This window comes from Gobius niger, assembly GCF_951799975.1.
Source record: "Gobius niger genome assembly, chromosome: 1".
Lineage (NCBI taxonomy): Eukaryota > Metazoa > Chordata > Actinopteri > Gobiiformes > Gobiidae > Gobius > Gobius niger.
In genome coordinates this window covers 57,758,771-57,778,909 of record NC_136852.1, presented here as the reverse complement: position 1 = coordinate 57,778,909, position 20,139 = coordinate 57,758,771, and the positions used below count along the sequence as shown (strand labels likewise).

General features: G+C 41.1%; 2 protein-coding genes across 2 annotated transcripts; both read right to left on the bottom strand.

Annotated features, from left to right (window-relative positions):
• Positions 1–6,862: 6,862 nt before the first annotated feature.
• On the bottom strand, positions 6,863–12,283 carry LOC306974152 (arrestin domain-containing protein 3-like; the record flags this gene model as incomplete). The annotated part of the gene is made up of 6 exons (XM_079571320.1): positions 6,863–6,979; positions 9,284–9,534; positions 11,204–11,297; positions 11,368–11,539; positions 11,637–11,697; positions 12,028–12,283. 6 exons carry the CDS (start codon positions 12,281–12,283, stop codon positions 6,863–6,865), a joined length of 951 nt encoding a protein of 316 aa, XP_079427446.1.
• A 786-nt stretch (positions 12,284–13,069) lies between these two features.
• On the bottom strand, positions 13,070–15,101 carry LOC306974077 (arrestin domain-containing protein 3-like; the record flags this gene model as incomplete). The annotated part of the gene is made up of 6 exons (XM_079571193.1): positions 13,070–13,162; positions 13,791–14,050; positions 14,156–14,249; positions 14,375–14,522; positions 14,593–14,653; positions 14,849–15,101. The coding sequence occupies 6 exons, from the start codon at positions 15,099–15,101 to the stop codon at positions 13,070–13,072; spliced, it is 909 nt and encodes a 302-aa protein (XP_079427319.1).
• Between the last annotated feature and the right edge of the window lie 5,038 nt (positions 15,102–20,139).

Here is a 20,139-nt window from a genome sequence, read left to right as displayed (position 1 = left end):
TCAATTTAGTCGACTAAATTTAAGACTAATTTAGTCGACTTTGCATTTATAATATTCATTATAATCATATTTAATCCAGGTCCTCGACTTCATGAAGCTGCTCCACATGAATAAAGCTCAGAGCTGATCGTTTGGCAGTGAATTTACATGATATGAGGCTCTTTCAGACGGTCAGTAGAAGTTTGGATGATTTTAGTCTCTCCTTTTCATTTTTATTTAGTCTTATTTTAGTCGACTAAAATATCTGGACATTTTAGTCATAGTTTTAGTCTCATGAGAAACGTTTAATTTAGTTTTAGTCCAATTTTAGTCGTCAAAAATAACACTTTGACTAAAATTAAGACTAAATATTTTAGTCGACGAAATTAACACTGTTCTATACTGCCGAGAATACTTTGGTTCATTAATTGAGCATCAGGCCTTTCTGTAGCCTATATGTTGAACGTTACAATCTCTTATTTACTTCAGTTTATATTAGTTCATTTGATAAAACTCAACACATCACTCAAACCAGCATTTGAAACACATTGCTTTCTGCTGTGAAGGTTTGAGTAAACTTTCAGGAGACCAACGTGAGCTGAGGCCCTGCTGTGAGAGTGCCAAGAGCAGCAAGCCTTCAGAGTAGGCCCAGGCCCGGCCCAGCCCTGTCTCAGGCAGCCTCGGCCTAATGAGGAACACATGGGCCCACAGTCCAGGGCAGAGCTGGGACAGTGAATCGAGGCTTGACAAACAGAGATGCACTCTAATCAAAAGGTTTAACTCAACCTTTAGCCACACCTCCACACACTGGTAACAGCTCTCTTTGTACTATGGCCTTTAACTCCCTCTAGTGGTTACTAAATCCCAACATTTAACCAAACTATAAAGTCTAGCCAGTCTCTTGCTCCGCCACAAGAGGGCTCTGGGACACTGACCATTTGAGGGCAAGGTAGGTGTGTGAAGGTCAGCAACACAATAATAGCGTGCAAGTATAGTGTATTTCATATGATGGAAACTATTAACATAGTTTCACAGTTTGGACGCTGGGAATCCAATGTAAGAAATTTTAAAGATAGTAGTTTTTTGTTTTTTTTTTCGATAGGAAGATTGTGTCACTGCACATTGGGAATGACAGATGTTTTTTCTCATTTCTGTCACCTTTAGGACAGCTACTATTCACTCTCCTACTGACAAACACTGAACAGAGTGAGGGTTACAGTCCAGTGCACCATTCGTGCGCACATGGCAGCACAGAGCCCAGAGCACACATACTTCAAGAGTGCATCTCCCCACCCACCCACACACACACACCCCACACACACACCCACACACACACACACACACACACACACACACACACACACACACACACACACACACACACACACACACACACACACACACACACACACACACACACACACACACACACACACACACACACACACACGCACAACCACAGAGTTAGCCGCGAGAGAAGCAGACGCAGGGTGCAGGAAGGAGCTGTGAGCCGCCATTGGCTAGCGTTTCTCCACCCCACCGCCTTTGAGTCTCTGAGGGGTCTGCTGCAGTGCTGTGCCTGTGCTCCAGGGCCCTAAAAAACGCAAGAATGGCCCCTTTTCTGGAGTGCTATTTTTGGGGCTTGATATCAGCAACCGCCTCCCCATTTTTCCACAGTTTGCAACACACTGGTTCCCACTGTAGGCAGCCTGAGAATCACTGCAACCAGCAAAGCAACATGATACCACTGAGACAACTAGAATCTGCATGAAGTGAGCGAGGGAGGATGCATAAATCAGCTTTCCTCAAGGGCCCCGGCTCAACGACGCAGAGCTCAAGCAGCATGCATTACTCCAACTACAGAACAAATAATTTGGAAACGACCACATGCCCATCCGAAAAATTACAAGGAATTGTCATAATTGGAGGAAGTCAATCATTTTTTTTTGTCTTATTCCCTTATAAGGGAAGCACCGTGGTGTAAAGACTCAACGTTGCCGATGTATTCTGTTAAAGGAAAAAAAATCACTTACGCCTGTGAAAACAAACACAGAACTTATTGGGGCTTGGGGCATGACCCATGGGGTAGCAGAGATGGCCTATCTTCCCACTACACTACATTTCCTCTAATTCTTCCGAAAAACTGCCTTCCATCTGGTTGGTACGGACACCCTCATGCTTGATTATGGGATTATGGAATATCATATTCATGTATTGATCAACACCTTGATAAATGGGATTTAAGATCAAGCACTGGTTTAAATAATTTGCTGAAAAAGTTACATTATTAATATTCCACTCTTCACCCTGATGTAATGATGGCTACATTTAAAAAAGACAATCAACAAAGTCATATAGTGTATTGTAAGTGTCTAGTTTGAGACCTGAAGAACATGGTTTTGTTTCTCCCCTAAAAATAAGCACTCTGCCAGGTTAGTATATGCTGTAGCAAAGAAATAGCAGGGTTCAAAATAAGAACATATTGTAGAGACCAACCTAAATATGCACAATGACACAGCAGTTAGTGCTTGTGCTTCACAGCAAGAGCCGGGTTCAATCCCGGGCCGGACCTTTCTGAGTGGAGTTTGTGTGTTCCCCACTGTGTCTGTGTAGTATTCTCAGAGTATTCTGATTTCCACTACCACTAAGAACATTCCAATAGGCCAGGATCGTAGTGAAGCTTAAATCATCGACTGGACTGGGTTTGGTTGAGTTCAGTTCAACTCAACGGAACCCAGTCCAGTCGATGATTTAAGCTCTATCACAATGAATACTTCCTGGTCAAATGAGTCTTCACAAAAATAGGCCAGGAAGACTGAGAGGGTGTTTGAGAGTGTGGGACAATGGATGGAAATTAGCCCATGGCTACAATCCAGCGTGGCGTGCCTGCATGCATGAGTCACATGTGTGTTCAATAATATGCACTGTCCAAATAAACTAAACCAAATAAACAATATGGGTCACCTACAGAACATGATTAGCCTGTAATTTACTTGATAAGTAATTTTCTTTACAAACAAACTTATAATTATGAAAGCCCAGGAGAGCTGAAATAAACTGTTGCAGAGGGAGAGAAAAAAATCATCACAACCTTGCATGTGTTCCATTTCAATTTTACCTAATTTACTGTACACAATTTGGTTTAGAAAGTTAAGCTTGGAATGTATAGGCCTCTCAATTGAGACTTCAGAGAAAGCATGTCAACCATTAGTCATGTAGTAAATCAGTGGAGTATCTGCCCACATTCATAAAATAGAGGGAGGTCCCTAATTCTACAATAGCCTATAGGGCTTCAGATTCATGTGGAACCTGTCAGGGGGAAGATGTTTATGAATGGACACGCTGCTTCTGAGTTCAGTGTGGTGCAGCATTGGGGAGGATAGGAGTCAAGTGTAGTTATTGAGACGTGCATCAGTGCTTTGTGATGATGATGATGATGATGATGATGATGCGCATTATGGTGCTTATTAAGGCTTAATTAGCCTACTCCACTTTTTATCACGTTTACACTTCATGTGCAAATGGACAATGTTAGTGGGTATCCTGTTGCCAAAGGCGGAATTTGACGCTTACAAGACAATGTTATTGTGAACTATTGTGCTTTTTGTTGCACAACTTGTTTTTGCGCGGCCCTGGAGATGGCTATCCGGCTTATTGATAGTGGCGAATGCCAGCGGGCATTAGAACAGCAAGCGGCCATCTGCCAGCCTAGCGAACTAGCAACCCCACCAGCTGCAGTCGCAAAACGCCCTATAAAGCAGGACATGCATGCAGCTTCTGACGTCTGCGGCCACACTGCGCTACAAAGCCCAGAAAAAGCCAGGAGCGGAAACAATGAGAATCTAGCTTATAGACGGCGCATAGGCTCGGGACAGGCAAGTTTTTAGCCTAGGAGGGTACCTTAAGTACACATCAGTTTGTTTCGGAGGTGCTACGATGGAAATATTAACATAAAAAGACTCATGCAGGGGCACTTTAATACCCCGACATGGCGACGGCAAGAAAAGGGAGAGAGCTATTTACTGTTTTGGAAACTAGCGCGGACACAGAAAGTAGCTCGGTGTGCGATAGTCATGACACCCCGCTTAATCTTTCGGCCGATGTTAAGTGGTTCGAGATTCCGTACAAAAAGCCAGAGTCCTCGGAAGACGAGGCGGAGGAGGACGGCGAGGGGGAGAATGGATTCGCAGCAGCAGACGCGGCGGAGCACGACGCAGCGGACACCGCCAGCCTGATGACTGGAGTCGCCTGTAACATCATCGTGGTGACGGGCACTAACGGGCTCAAGAATGACGAGGAGGACTATGCCGAGGACTGTTTCTACTCTACCTCCACTAACTGCTCCGATAACACTTCCAACGACTCGGATATTGATTTCTCCGATTTGGAGGAGGAGCAGGAGCGCCGAAGTTTTTTCAGCCTGGAAGACGACCTGGACGAGGACTGCACTTCTGCCGACTTCTGGGGAGAACCGGACCAGGTGATCTCTATAGAACCTTTCACTGCTCTTAGTGGCCCGCAGCACTCACTGGGGGACGATGCTGACACCCGTGACTATTTCCGGATACTCTTCCCAGATTCTCTTTTTGAACACATGGTAGAACAAACAAACAATTACGCCCTCTATCGGCAAAGGAGGAGCGGGAAGTCAGACCCCCACTGGCACCCTACTGATGTGAGAGAGATGCAAGCCTATGTGGGCTTAAACGTTCTTATGGGCATCAATCAGCTTCCAGACACAGGCATGTACTGGGCTAGTGATATTTTCATAGGGAATGCAGGCTTTAAGAAAACAATGACAGCCAGGCGCTTTGAGAAGCTCTCTCAGTACCTGCAGCTGTGCGAGCGGGAGTCAGAGCCAGAGCGGGGGGAGCGCGGCTATGATGGCCTCTTTAAGATCAGGCCTCTGTTGGATGTGCTGGATAACACCATGTGGGATGCGTACATGCCCAATCGCTGTCTGACAGTGGACAAGTGTGCCATTGTGGTTAAGGGCCGCTTCTCCCCCGCACAGTACATGCCCTCTAAGCCTCTGAGGAAGGGACTGAACGTGTGGATGCTGTGTGATTCAAGATCAGGGTACTGCCACCGGGCTAAGATCTCAGTTGGAAAGCAGAAGGATGATGAGGCAGCAGTGTGCCTTGGCTACAGGGTGGTGACCTCCCTGGTGCGAGGACTGGAGGGTCAATACCACCATCTTTTTATTGACAGCTTCTTCACCTCAGTGCCCCTGCTCCAGAGGCTGCTGCAGGATGGACTGTATGCCTGCGGGCCCACTCACCCAGCCCGCAGGGGTTACCCTGAAGTTCTCAGACCACGCAACATAGGAAAACTGTCCCAGGGTGAGTTCTACCAGTGCCAACGAGGGAACCTGGTTGCCACAGTAACACGTGACATTAAAGTTATCAGCTGTTTGTCCACCAACTCTGCACCTGGCATTGTGGGCATCAGCCCGGGAAGACAAGAGAATGACGAGGGAGAAGCTGAGAGTGATAGTGGAGACAGCTCTGGCATTGGCGTGCCACGACCTCTGCCCCTGCTCCTGTATCAAGAGAACATGAGAGGTGTGGAGCTCTGTGACCAGCTACGTGAGTGCTACCAGGTGGGACGGCCTTGTAAGAAGTGGTGGCGCTACTTCCTGTGGTTCTACATTAACCTCTGTATTGTCAATGCCTACATCATCCTGAGGGAGAGCAGAGGGGGGGCCCCACCCTCAGGCTTCAATGGGAAGCAGTTCACTCAGCGGCACTTTCGGGTCCGTCTGGCTCAGCAGCTCATAGGAGACTATCAAGGGGCCAGAGGCATGGAGCGGGCAGCCCGCAAGAGGCACGCTGACTCACCTATTGAGTATGGACACAGGCTGGAACGCATGTCTGAGCGTTCCCGACGCTGTAGAAACTGCACCAACAAGGGGCTGAGACATGAGAGTGTGTTTGGCTGCAAGATATGCAATGTCCATCTATGCAGAGGCGGCTGCTTCTCAGAGTTTCACAAATAAATGTAGATTTTGAGTTTCTTATTTTTTATGTAAGCAAACCATTGTCAAGGGTTTTTTATACAAAAGATGTAATTCCAAAGGTTATCACTACAGATGCACAGTATATTCACAAACTTTGAGTTAGCTAGGATTGAAGTATTATTGCACGTAAAATAGAGAAACAAACCAACAGTAGTGTGTTGGAATTAGGATAGAATGTTTTTGACTCTCTCTTGCCTTCCATGTGGATAGAACTGCCTTGCCACTTTTGTATGTTAAAAATATAAGCATTTTTATGAAAGCAAACTTTGAAGCACTTACATTAAATGGTAAATGTTTACTATGAAAACTTTATTCCCTCCTTCTTCCTAAATAAAGTAACCAAACTGAATCTAATCAGGTATTGCCTTTTTGTGTAAAGCAGTTCTTACCGTCAGACCATGAAAGAGACACTTTAGAAATCTTTTTCTTTGGTGCTCTCTTACATGGGTTCTGAGAGGACACAGCTTGGAGCAATTAGAGAGCAGAAAAAGCCCCAGAGTGCTGAGTGGCCATTGGAGCCATGGTGCCATTTCTTTCCCAAACCACACTCCACACACAGCCATCTGTAGCCCTGTGTTACTTCCAACTCCCAGAAAGAGGAACTTGTCACCCGCTAACATAATATAAAATGTCTGCAGATTTCTTCAGTATTTGTACAAAGACACATTTTAAAAAGCAGATTAAGTTTTTCTTGTTTTCTTTAGCCACATCATGTTGTTTGGCATTAGCAGGTCAGACTGGGTGTCTCCTGTGTTCCTCAGGGTTGTCTCTGTCCTTCCTGCTCTGTCCTCAGGCTGCTTCGTGCTGACACACTCCTCACACGCCTCCCGCTCTGCTTCTCATTCCCAGTTGGCGGAGGGTTAGTCAACTGGACGCCCATCCCGCTGATCTCGGGAGCTCCTGTGGGGCGTATCCATAGTAACCATGGCAGATGAAGACGGGGAGTCGCCAGCAGGCCTGCACGTTGTCATGGCAGCTGCACTACAAAGTTGTGATGTACCACAAGCCACCCCTCCTTACCCCTTCCTCCAAATTCAAGCAAATCAGCCTGTGGTTAGTGTGTGGGGGAGCAGGCTGGTTACCAGGCAAGATCTGTTTAAGGCGAGTGAGCTCACCTAGTCTGTCAAAGAGGAGCAAAACATTAGATAAACACTTGTTTATACTTAACTATTGCCTAATGTATATGTAAAAACAGAGATATCTCAGGTTGCATCCTGAGTATCTCTACAGAGAGTAATCCTATTTTAAGAATAGAACCTTCAACAGCAGCAAGTGAGTCGATTTTCCACTTAATTTGGCTTTTTTGTTTTGCTGCAGTGAAATACTAACTGCCATGCAGTTGTTAGGACTTCACATGCATATATATAAAAATAAATAAGGTAAATTGAGATAATAGGGTTTTAATTATTTGATATTTTTCTCCTTCATTTAGTAATAATCATAATAAGGTATGAGTTATAAATTGTGCTTTTTCAGAAGCTCAAAGTTGCTTTACAATTTTGTGCATTATTCATTCACACCATACTCGATGATGGTAAGGTACGTACGTACATAGGCATATGTAGCCACGGCTGCCCTGGTGTAGACTGATAGAAGCGTGGTGTAGACTGATAGAAGCGTGGCTTTGCCTTCAGTTTCTCCGACCACCACCTACCGTTCACTCTAACACTGCTTTCACCCAGGCTTACTGGTGTTCCCTGGCAGTCTCCTATTTGAGTACCAACCAGGCCTTACGCTGCTTATGCATAAAATCAAAAACTCATACTTGTTATTGCTGTTATGTTTCCCAGATGATCCCTTTACCTATTCTCTTGTACAGCAGAAATAAACGTTTCTTTCTTACTTGCATAAAACACTCAGTAATAAGAGCGCTTTGTCAGGAACATGTGACTGTTTTCACTTGTGAACCAGCACTCGGGCAACATATGTTTGTTTCAAATTCAGAATGAATTCCTCATCTGGTCGCAAAATGAGCTCTGTGAAAATTCTGCCTTTTTCTGCCTGTCACTAAGTTATTGGCTTTGTAGTTAACAGCTCAGGTCAGAAAAGCTACCCCTATTAGCCAAGAAGTTTCCTAAACCAAATGGACCTCTTTGGTTTCTGCTGATGTGGTTTAGGTAAACCTAAAAGTATAACCAGGGGAAGTTTGAAATCAGAGTCCCGTTCCTGCAGCACATTGAAAGTTATCTGAAATACAAAAATATAAGAATAAATAAAAATCACAAGTAGCTCATCAAAACCTGATTTCAATTGTTCTGTTTTGTGGTTTGTTCCTTTCATCAGCCTCATGGTGGTGCTATTGACCAGCGCAAGACAGGTCAAAGGACAGTTTTGCAAATGTAAGATTTTTAAGGCATTACAGATATGTCATTATTAGATGCCTACAGTAAGTCTGAATTATGAGAGGAGCTAACGTGAGTAACCAATGACTAGGGGGACGCACTGTGTTAGACTATGCACAGTTTACCTGCCTATATGTTTGTTTTTTACTGGACCAGACGGTAGCGCGGGTCGTCTCATGATCGGAAGGTCGGGGGTTCAAATCCCACCTCCTGAAGGTGCACACTGTCATTGTGTCCTTGGGCAAGACACCATGCCTGCAGTGTCTGCTGGTGTATGAATGAGAGTGTGAATGGGTGAGTGGCTCCTTGCTGTAAAGCACTTTGAGTGCCTAATGAAGGTAGAAAAGTGATATACACGTTACTGCTTATCATTTACTTATCAAATAGAAAGCATGTAAACCTTTTGTTGTTTTATCAGCATTGACACAGTTTTTCTAATCTTGTTGCTCCTTGAGAGATCACGCCATCTAGACCAGGGGTCTCCAACCATTTTTCCTGGCAACAGTGCTTAAATAAATCCGGGAAATATTTAGGAGGATCCGGCAAAGATTTTATCTGATATAATGGTGTTTAATGAGAGTGTTCCGGCAAATGTTTTGGCCTGTTTCCAAATCCATCACATCAGACCAAAAGTGTTCCTGAAACTACTAATTTACAAATCAAGCACTGCATGGCAAGCTACTTTTATGCAACAAAAATGTCAGAGAGCTACTTATGCTTACACTTGTGTAACTATGTGACTTGTGTAACTATGTGACAGGCCGGAGAGCATAGTAGCTACTGAGCTACTAGTCAGAGATCCCTGATCTAGACCATACCATCACCCTAACTCTACATTAATTTGTCTACAGTCTTATCTCATTAGTTCTTTAGCTTAAGCAGGCTATTACTTTGATTTCTCTCTATGATAAATGCCAAGCATCAATACTTTTTGTGTCTGTACCTTTAGCCTGTACTCCAGCTTCATCATGGAGCAGTTGAAGAAGGTCGGGGGCAGGTGAGGCGGGATGCTCAGGACTTTGGTCACAGTGTGGCTTGTGTGAGGTGGAACCTGGTCTCCCATGCCAAACATGATGTTGTTAGTGTGGACTTTATGCTTTGACTGGATGGCAAACGTCTGTTTCTCACTCAGGTACAACTTGGGGGTAACTGTTCTTGATGATTCATTGACCACCTCCACTGACACACCCATAGCTTCACCTGCAGACAGAGAGGGGGGTTCATCTTCAAGTAGACACAGGTAAATAGGGAAGAGCAGGGAAACTATTTACATGTATTTTAGGATGGTTAGCAACAGTTTACACTAAAATATAGTAAGTCAAGACTTTTGATTGGCCTAAATTGACCTAAACATGTTTTAAAGCTCTATATCCCAGGTGAAAGATACATCAAACCAGCAGATTTTAGCAGAAAATTAAACTTTAAATCATAATCTCTTATTGTTGTTTTTTTTGCCCTTGATATATGTATGCGGAAAAACTACAAAATGATAAATATGCAACACCATGAAGCTTCTGACAGTTTGCCATTGTGAACATTGAATTCAGCAGACAAAGAACCATGCAGAAACTTGGTCTTGTCTTAGTTCATGGACAACTGGACAACCCATGAATTTAATGTCAATATTTGCATTTTGGAAAGGAACACTGCTTTGGTTTGGCTTGGGTTAAATTGGATACCCCAAGTTTCTCCCCATTGAGCAATGTCCAGGATATCTTGGTTTACTTTCTCTACCATTAGAGGGAGCTGTCGGGATGCAACAAACGTCATCAGCATAAAGCAGACAACCATTTACAGCCTGGTTTGCTTGATGACTGGATTTCACCAGGAATCAGATGTGAGAGATCATTCATGAACAGTACAAACGCAGTGGGAGCCAGAGTGCTTCCGTGAGGCTCGCACACAGGATGCATTCCATATGATGGAAGCTTTTAAAGTATTGCAGGATGAGGTACAGAATCAAATGCAGCTGCCAGGTCTAAAAAACAGCACCGCACGAAAATCTTTTCTCCAGTAGTGATTGACATTTGTGGTAAAGAAAGCTGAACTGATCAGTTGTGGAATGACGGGGTAGAAATCCGAATTGTGAAGCTGATATTAAGTTGTTTGTCCAACAGGTTTTTGTTGATGACTGACTCTAGAATCTTCCCCACGTTTGATGTTGTTGACATTTGCCGATAATTTTGATATGACCTGTTACCCTTATATTTGTAGATCAGTGTCATGTGTGCCGTTTTCCAGGCTTGGGGAATAATTCCAGCTAAAGCTTCGTGGCAGTTTCTCAAAACCAGGTTCGTTATTCCATCTGGGCCAGTGGATTTTGATGTTGGAGAGGACTTTGGATGTACTGAGTGCATAGGTGGGAACAAGATGTTAAAATTGAGTGTCTGTCCTTTAGACGTAAAAAATAGTTGTTAAGAGATGTTGCTTTTGTAAAATCATAAGAGGCAGAAGCATCCGCTGTACAGATGGCATCAGTTACTTTGGTACCAACATAAAGATTTCTTGCCAGTTTGTGCCATTTTTTGTGCCACTTTAAGTTTATTGCAAGTAGTCCGAGATAAATTGTATGCCAGTGAGGTTTTAGAGAGGGTGTAGTCTTTCCTTTCTTGCTTTCTTTGATTTGAGTTTGGCATAAATCTTACCATGGCTTACGTTCACGTTTAAAACCTATTTGCATTTGCTTTTTAGAATAATCACGCTAACTTTGGGCAAAGCCTTTTTTCAAAGTTTCACCAAACTTCCTCATATTTTTTTTAACATACAGTACACAAGGTGCAGCTGCTTTAATTTAGAATTATTTTATCACGTTAAAATAAGGAATTGAAGAGTGGGTGGATCAAATCCCCCTGCTGACCCCTACACTTGCCTTGCCGAATTCCCATTCTCTCAGAGACAGCATTTATGGTCACTTTTCCAACGCCACAAAATGATATCCTGGTTGCCTGTTGTTGTTCCTTGAAAATGAGAGCAGAAAATTTCACGATAGATTAAAAAAAAAAAAGAAAAAAGGCACAATTTTCATACCTTGAGTCCGATTATTATCTGCTCAGTTTTGGATGCAAATGGAAACTCCGCCTTGGTCAGAAATGGAAACTCAGTCTTGGTTTTGTGTATAACCCAGATGGACTGTGTTAACTTTGCTCTCAAACTGTATGTAATTCGGCCCCATTTTCCCTGATAGGATGAAGGCATATCCCTGCAATAATAATCATAATCATAATCATAATCATAATCATAATCATCATCATCATAATAATGTATAAAGTTGAGTGACATATCTGGGCAATACTTACCTGTTTGGTATGTAAAATGTAAAAGGAAACACATTTCTTCCAGCACCTATGATTTCTGAACCTGTTAAACATAATATGGGTCTTTGTGCTGTAACATGCATTTTATCATATACAATGTGCTTAGAAAGCGTTCACACCTTATTTAAAAAGTTTAGGAAAAGAAAATATGAAAAAAGCAAGCAACTATAGACTGCTAATAGGGTGCGTCTGTGGCTTATTCCATTGATAGACAAGTACAATCCTTTTAATAAATAAATGTATAATAACTTGAACATTTGCTGAATTAGACATCAATAACATAGGTAGAAAAAGAGGAGAAATGATCACCTCCTAAACCTAATACACATAAAACTAAAAGAGTAAATTAAACAACGTTGTTTCTTATACGAACCATCTCCTTTGTTCTTATCCTGAAGAATTATGTGTTCAAAGAAGAAATATTTCTTTTTGTCTTGCACCAGTGTGTTGGTGCCATCCGCCTCACACCACGTCACCGCGACCTTGCCTTTAGCTCGCACGTAGAAGCACTGCACTTTGGTCTCCTTTGTGGTCACTACGATGACGCGTCCAGTCAGGGTGTCCCCCGGAGAATAGGTGCCCTGTTCGTTTAGTTTGTCGTACTCCACATGGAAGTGCTTTACTGTCATCACCTCCCCACGTATGTACACTCAGTCTCAGCAAGAGCGCTTGGATGGCTGTAGAAAAGTTCGAGTAAGTGAGGATCTGCGTCTCAGGGTCATGTGATCAACCTGTGGGTGTCAGATTCACGCGCTCCATTTGATGCCTATGGGTTATATTTCAACACACAAAGGCCGGCATGGGTTCTGTTTGCTGCTGCAGGACGACAAAGCAGCAATATGGAACAGTTCCCTAAACAGTTTGTTAAAATGTGGAGTATGGATGGATAATGAAATGATTTAAGTTTGTCCAAGTACTGCATATAATTTAGTTTTCAGCTCATTTTAAACATTTTACGAAAGGACTGAAATATGAACTGTTAAACACTATAAGAACAGAACATGTGTGGAGGTCGGAACCACAGGGTTAGCGGGTTTTACATCTATTAAGTACATCTATCAACACCAAATTTAAATGATTTGGTGTTGCAATTAACGTATTGCAGGTAATCATTCAAAATTAAAATTTGATTATATTGTGATTCAACTGAATATCTTGCCAAATTAGTGGAAATGCGTGCAATATTTTTGTAAGATGCTGTAATTACTATTGTATAATTGTTTCAAAGAGAACAAGCCTAGTGTACATTTGTATTTTGTTTTTTATTACAACAGCTTATGAGCAGAACAATATTATAATACATATTTCTAAAGATACAGAGCAGGGTTATTGTTATTTAGTTACAATTCATTCTAGTACTAATTAAAACACATCCACCTCTCACATTAGTGCACTGCACAATACATATGACTTTCTCAGTAAAGTTGTTCTGGTCGCCTCTTGGGCTTGGACAGCACAATGATGGGCAACTTGACCTCTGGGGAGTACAAGGGGCCGTCCAGGTAGACCTGCAAACACATGACACATTGGTTTGTGCGTTAATGGTTAAGTTTATGTTGTTGTACAAATTTTTTTTCAGGCTGCACAGTTAAGTGCAATGGAGTCAGAATAAATATGGTCACACATGGCAAAAGGATCAGAGTGAGCAGACATCATCAGGTGTGAAGTGACACAAAACATAACTCGGGATCTAATTCCCGAGGAACAAGATTAAAGCAGGATAAGGAGCTCAAATAGACAATTTAATATAATGATGATGATGATGATGATGATGATGATGATGATGATGATGATGATGATGATGATGATGATGATGATGATGATGATGATGATGATGATGATGATGATGATGATGATGATGATGATGATGATGATGATGATGATGATGATGATGATGATGATGATGATGATGATGATGATGATGATGATGATGATGATGATGATGATGATGATGATGATGATGATGATGATGATGATGATGATGATGATGATGATGATGATGATGATGATGATGATGATGATGATGATGATGATGATGATGATGATGATGATGATGATGATGATGATGATAATAATACAAACATCCCACCCTGCTCCAGTAATTAGTCATAAAGTAGTCATAAAGACACTCCTTACCTTCAGTCGGTACTCCTGCTTGACGATGTTGCAATTGAGCATAGATGAATGGAGTATTTCAGGTATTTGCAATACTTTAGTTTGGGTCTGTTGTTCTCCAGCCTGTACTGGATCACCTTTCTCCTCAACAATATTTTTTGTGTGAACTTTCCTCTTATTTTTGCAAAAGAAAGACTGCTTCTCGTAGAAAACGTATCTAGGAGTTGCTTTCGAATCTTTTGAGCTGTTGGTTATTTGAGTCGTGACTTCAAGGCCTTCACCTGTAAAACATCAGTATATTGTTACTGGAGGAGTGGAAACTTAGATAAACAATGGGTTGTTGTGGTGCTTTCTTATTTTTTATTTTCATAAATATATATATACACCTGGTAGATAAGCCATCTTTTTAGTGGCAACACTTATTGCCATTTTTCCAGATGAAAACATTCCTTTCCTTTCATTCTGCTCTTGTTGAGGTTTCTGTCAAAGACAAAACCACATATACAGTAAACTATAATATGGTAATTGTTGTAGTAAAAGTAGTAGTTGAGTAGTAAAGTTTATAATCAAAACTACTGTATCGATATATGTGTCTGAAAACTTACCATAATATCAAGATTGGGATAGTTGTCAGACGACTCGACAAAGAAGACGGTTTTGGCTTTGCGGTCCAGCCTCAAAGATCTGCTTGCTCTGGCTTCTAATGAGTAGGTCACTTTGCCATGTCTTCCCACCCACCATTCGGGCAACTCTCTGGGTCAGTCAAACACCTTTCAGTCAGATCACTCAACAAAAACGATGTGGTGCTAAATACTGTACCTACTTGTCAGGGATGTGGATGTCAAAGGGGAAAACATGACTCCCTGCGGTGAGCACCTTCGACTCTGTGAAGACAGACAATTATTATTATTATTTGAATATTCCCCGTGTAAATAGGGAGGTTAAGTCAGTGATCTACAAATATAAAACACCATGAAATAATTATTGGTGGTTATAATCATTAGCGACCAACAAATAACACTATTACACCAAACCGTTTGCACAAAAGTATTTCTTATTCTAATGACAATACAACTTACCAGGTCTTGATCGTTCTAGAAGGATTTTGTCAATAGAGAAAAAGTGCTCCTTGGCTTTGTATGAAACAATGGCATAGATATGATGCTCGCTCCAAAACACAGACGCTTTCCCTTGGGCCCTCACAGAAAGACACTCGATTTTGGTATCTTTGGAGAGCTCCAGGAGCACCCTCCCTGTGAGCGTGTCTCCTCTGGAAATGTTGCTCTTCTCCTTCGGACAGTCATACTCCACTGTGATCTTTGTGATGCTCATCTTGTTCTGCCGGGCTGAAGATGTCCGTGCGATATTTATTGTATCTGCATGGCCATGACGTGTGCTTTTACAACCTTTGCTTTGACATGAATTACGAGAAATAGATAAGAAGTACAATGAGTCCGGTTAGTGGCACTTCCTTTTTACTGTAACCCCAACTCCGTAAGTGTATACATAGGGTTTTTGTGCTTACATTGTTTCTTTAGCGCATACATGACAGATGAGTTTATTGCACTTTGGAACATTTCTATTCACGGCCAATTTGTCTCACCTGTGATGCGCCGCTGTGTCTTTCCAATAAGGGCATCTATAAAAGCATCTCTAGGGCTTTGCAAGCACTTACCATATTCTAAAAATGCTTCATAAAGAACAAAAAAGAGAAAGATTTCAAAACATTTGTGTGAACACATGGCACTGAAACGTTTTTTGTGTGTATATAATAATACATACATTTCAGATTGGCAAAATATTTCATAGAATTTTACCCTAAATATAATTAAAATACAAGCGTTTATTTTATTACAGATATTTCCATCATGTAGAAATACCTAAACATAAATGTACAAACAAGCGGCTCAGCTCTCTTATGACATGACTGTAGCTTTACCCGGAGTGGGTACGTCTCCTGCTCATCTCCATGGAGATGTTGAATTTGAGATTTAAGGCGAGACACTGCAGGTGAATAGGGAAAAAATGTATATTTACAGATATCAATTTGAAAGTTTTGCTGTCGATCACTGGCATAAATGTGAGGAAAAAATACATGGCAAGTTTTCTGTCATTTTATCTTTTCATATAAGAACAAGGTGTTTATGCCTAAAAATGCCCCAAATTTCCCATCTTTTCGGCGACGAAATCTGAATAATGGATAGAGTTACATTCAAATTTATGGTTTCATTTTATTGATGAATGAGTTGGCAAGGCTTTCAGAGGGGATTTTGGATTTCTTGTTTAGTTTTAAAATAGGCTGTTTTTTAGTGGAAACATTTGTAAAAATTACATTTTTGCCTTATTTTTTCAAAATACATTCAAAACTCAATAAATGGGGCTAGGGATTAAATAGTAAAAAATCCCTCTGAAAAAATCTTCCAAATATTGTTCAGTCCAAGGCTGGAAAATGTGAAGTCTTTAGGTCTGACTGACGTGGACATAGTGTCGCCACAATGACAGAAAAATGTGTTTTGAGAAAAAGGCCCTTGAAATTGCATTGTCCCATATAAGTCTATGGGGGAACATTGAATCAGCGCAATATTTAAACATGTTATTGTGAAGATTAGGCATATTTTCTGTTTCCGGGTGAAAGCTTATATGTTCAGAGACCAATTTGGCGCAAAACCTGAAAACTGAAAAAATTGAGTTTTGCCTGCAGTGTCTCCCCTTAAATAGGTTAGATTCTCATCCAGATCCATTCTTTGATTACCCAGCGCAGTAATAGCATTTTAAGTGCTGAGCTGATCACAAGGAGCATGTTTTGTAGTGATGGCAACAGTATAGTACAAAATGTTACGCAGTGTGCCTTTAAGTTCCAGTGACAAAACACATATAAATAAATAAAGATAAGAAATGATTTTTAGATAATGAGAGGGTGGTAGTGGTGGGGTTGGTTTGGGTAAGCTCTTGCGTCTGATACTTTATATTTATAACTTCCAGTCAGCAAGGTGGATCATGTTACTCCACTTGGGCATGTCACATATTTACGCAGGCGATTTAGTGAGGCACAAATCATGCTGAGGGGTGAGTCCAGGTAGAGCATTGGGACATTTGGGAAGTCTGTAAACCATTATTTCCCGTTGTAAAAAACTAGTTCCCGAAACCTTGATTAAAAGGTGAGTCCTCTTCATGGCTAATGACACATAGCCATGCGACGGAGCAGGAAGCTGGTTGGAATGGGAAACAGAAAGTGGATGACAACAAAGGGCCTGATGCAAGAAAACCAATTCCTTTGTTGCCTATGGTTACTATTTGTCTCGTCATTTGTTGTATTTGAGGAAAAATAAGACCACATTAAGCCTAGCTATTTGTTTACTCAAACCCCCACATACTCAATTAAAGCAGAACTAACTCATGCCACTGCAGGTGTCGTAGCATGTTGTGTTTTTTAGTCATTGATTGTCCATGAGAGTAGGCTACTCTCTGTTACAGCGGGTGACATGGATTGTGTGAATATATTGCCTCTCATTGCGACGAAAACAATCATAAGGAGCTTATTAGGCCCGAGCGGCCTGCCGGCGCAAGGGCCTATTGTAATTTGTTCCTCTTTTACGAAAACAAACTCTGAAACACGCGGACTGACGTTGAGTGTGCTGTAAAATATACGGGGTGGTCACACCAACATGAACAGCTTAAGTAACTTAACAATCCCATTTCACAACATGTTTGTAGGGGTCTCAACTACAGGGTTATAGTTTTATACCTGATCAGACTTTAAAGACACTAAATACTTTGTTGTTTGCAAGGGATGTGGTACAGCCTGCGGTTTTGTAACAGCAATTCTGATTAAATAGAAAGAAAAAAAAAGCCTAATTGAGATATTTCTGAGAAGTACAGCGATTAGATTGTTTTTCTCGTTATGTCCAGGAGCATTGACAATTGAGAGGACCAAAACACAAACTGCTGGATTAATCATTTCTTTGAGAACATGTTTGTAGAGGTCTAGGTTTTATATGTGATCAGACCTCACTGAGATAAAACCTTTTGCCACTTGCAAAGTGCAAGTTACTGCCTCAATTATCTTTGCAGCTTTGCCATTTAAAATATTTATTTGGTTTATTTATAACAGAAGTCTGACATATGCATCGTGGTGGTTAAGGCAAAAGCTAATTCCATGTGTAATTATAATTCCAACATGTGTCCCTGGAGCGAACATGTGTCCAGACGCTTATCTGGACATTATGTTTGCCTGTTTGGTGCCGTTGTGATATTGGTATACACAAAACAACTGATGGATTGATTGAATAACAGCGATTGTGCTGCTCAGGTGGGACATTAACACAATTTACTGCAGAAAACTCGCTACCTTTGATAAGAGCATTGAAATGGATCTGATACTATGAATTTTAACAGTATATTGTTATGCATATTTGAAGAATTAGAGAGTGTAATTTTAAGCTGCAGAAGTGAAATTTACTTTTGTATCAGACAAAAGTAAATTTTGTAAAAGAAACAACAAAATGAATAAATATAAACACATTTTAATACATACAAATGCTTGTATTGGCTCCTAAAGATTTGTACAACAAAAATGGGTCTCTTTTTGTCGTAGAAAAAGAGCCCCATTTTTGGGGACATCAACCCCGCCCAGTCAACCGGGCTGACCGCCGAGGCCCCGCAGCCCAGGCCCCCCCCCAGTGGGTTACGGGGTCTCGGTGCTCGACACAGCAACCTCTGGAGTGACGTCATGATAGAGGAATGTGCGCTGAAGTTTGAAATACTTTATTTAAAACACAAACAAACAGAGACAATGGTACTTGGTATGTTATTTTTTTTAATATTCTTCTTGGGAGACATCTTTGTGTACTATACTATAACTAGATACTGCACTGACAGAAAAGACCAAGGGAGAGAGGGATATTGTACATCCAATTACACAATGGAGATACTTTTTTCACTATAACTTGGCTGTAAATACTATTTAAGTGGCCCTAGCCCGCAGTTAGCTTTGCCCGTTAGCCTGTTAGCTTCTTCTTCGTAATCCCATTAGTGTGTATTGGTGACTCAGACCCGGTGCAGGAAAATTGCAATTGTGTTTTTTTGGGCAGAGACACCAGGGGGAGATGAAAGACCCCCCAATCATCCCATCAACACTTGTGTTGAAAGGATTTAGATCTTCTTTAATAACGTGGGGGAAATAGATTTTTAGATCATTTGAAAACATCATAAACCAGTGCTCAGAGGTATTAGTGTCTCAGTGTTAATGTGAATGTTAATAACCTGTTTAAAATTATTGATTTTAATTTTGATTGATTTTAATTTTTCAATAACATAACACAGCCTTTTGGTTGTACAGCTGGCTGTCAAATTAAAGACATTTTAAAAGACATTATGCAATTAGTAGGCTAGTAAAAGTACATTTAATGTAACATTTAATTACTTCTCATTACTCCCTGTACTTAACTATAAGCAACCATTTGTAATTTAGACACTGAGAAATTAATGTGTAATATATATATATATATATATATATATATATATATATATGAAAAACAATTTTGTTAACTGTGTCATGTGCTCAGTAGGCTACAGTTTATTGATGAAAATAGATTCACTGTAGCAGCAAAGTTTGGGGAGAATTTAAAGTGCAGTAAAATGATCAAGCTGCGTGTGTTTAGTGCATTATGGGGCAACAGTAGCCAAGTTTGCATAGAATTTGGCAGCTGATCCAAAGGTGGGTGGACAGTGTCTGTGTACACTGGTGTCTGAATTTTATTTGCATACCACCAAGAGACAAAGGATGTATTTACAACATTTACAATATGTACAGCTTCTTACGGGCACAATTTCTCATTTACAATCATCCTACGGTAACTAGTTGTGGTGGATGGATAGTATTGGAACTGATTTGCCAGATGGTAGTAGGTAAAACTTGGAAGCATTCAGGCGGCCTTTGCCTTTCTATTTTCCCAATGAAATTGTGTTTTTGTTGAATCAAGTGATTGGAACCATTTGTCTGGAGGTGTAACAGGAATGCTGGCAAATAAGTAGTTGAGCTTAGTTAGGTATTTTCATTTTAAAAGTAGCAATGCATCCAATTATTGGAGGAGGTAGATGTGTTAATTGTTCCAGGTTATCTTGAATTCTTTTGAGAAGTAGATTCATGATTGAGTGAAAGCAACTCTGACTTGGAGGAAATGTTAATGCCCATATACCTGATAGTGCCTTTCGTGAAGTTAGTCCTGAGCTCAGAATCCCCGGCAGTGTCCGAGAGAGGGAGTATTGTTGATTTATTTATCATTTATGTTGGTTGAATGGTTGGTTCCTTGACTTAATGATTGTGGAAGTTTATGACAGTGACCATTTATGGTCCCAGCTTTATCTTAAC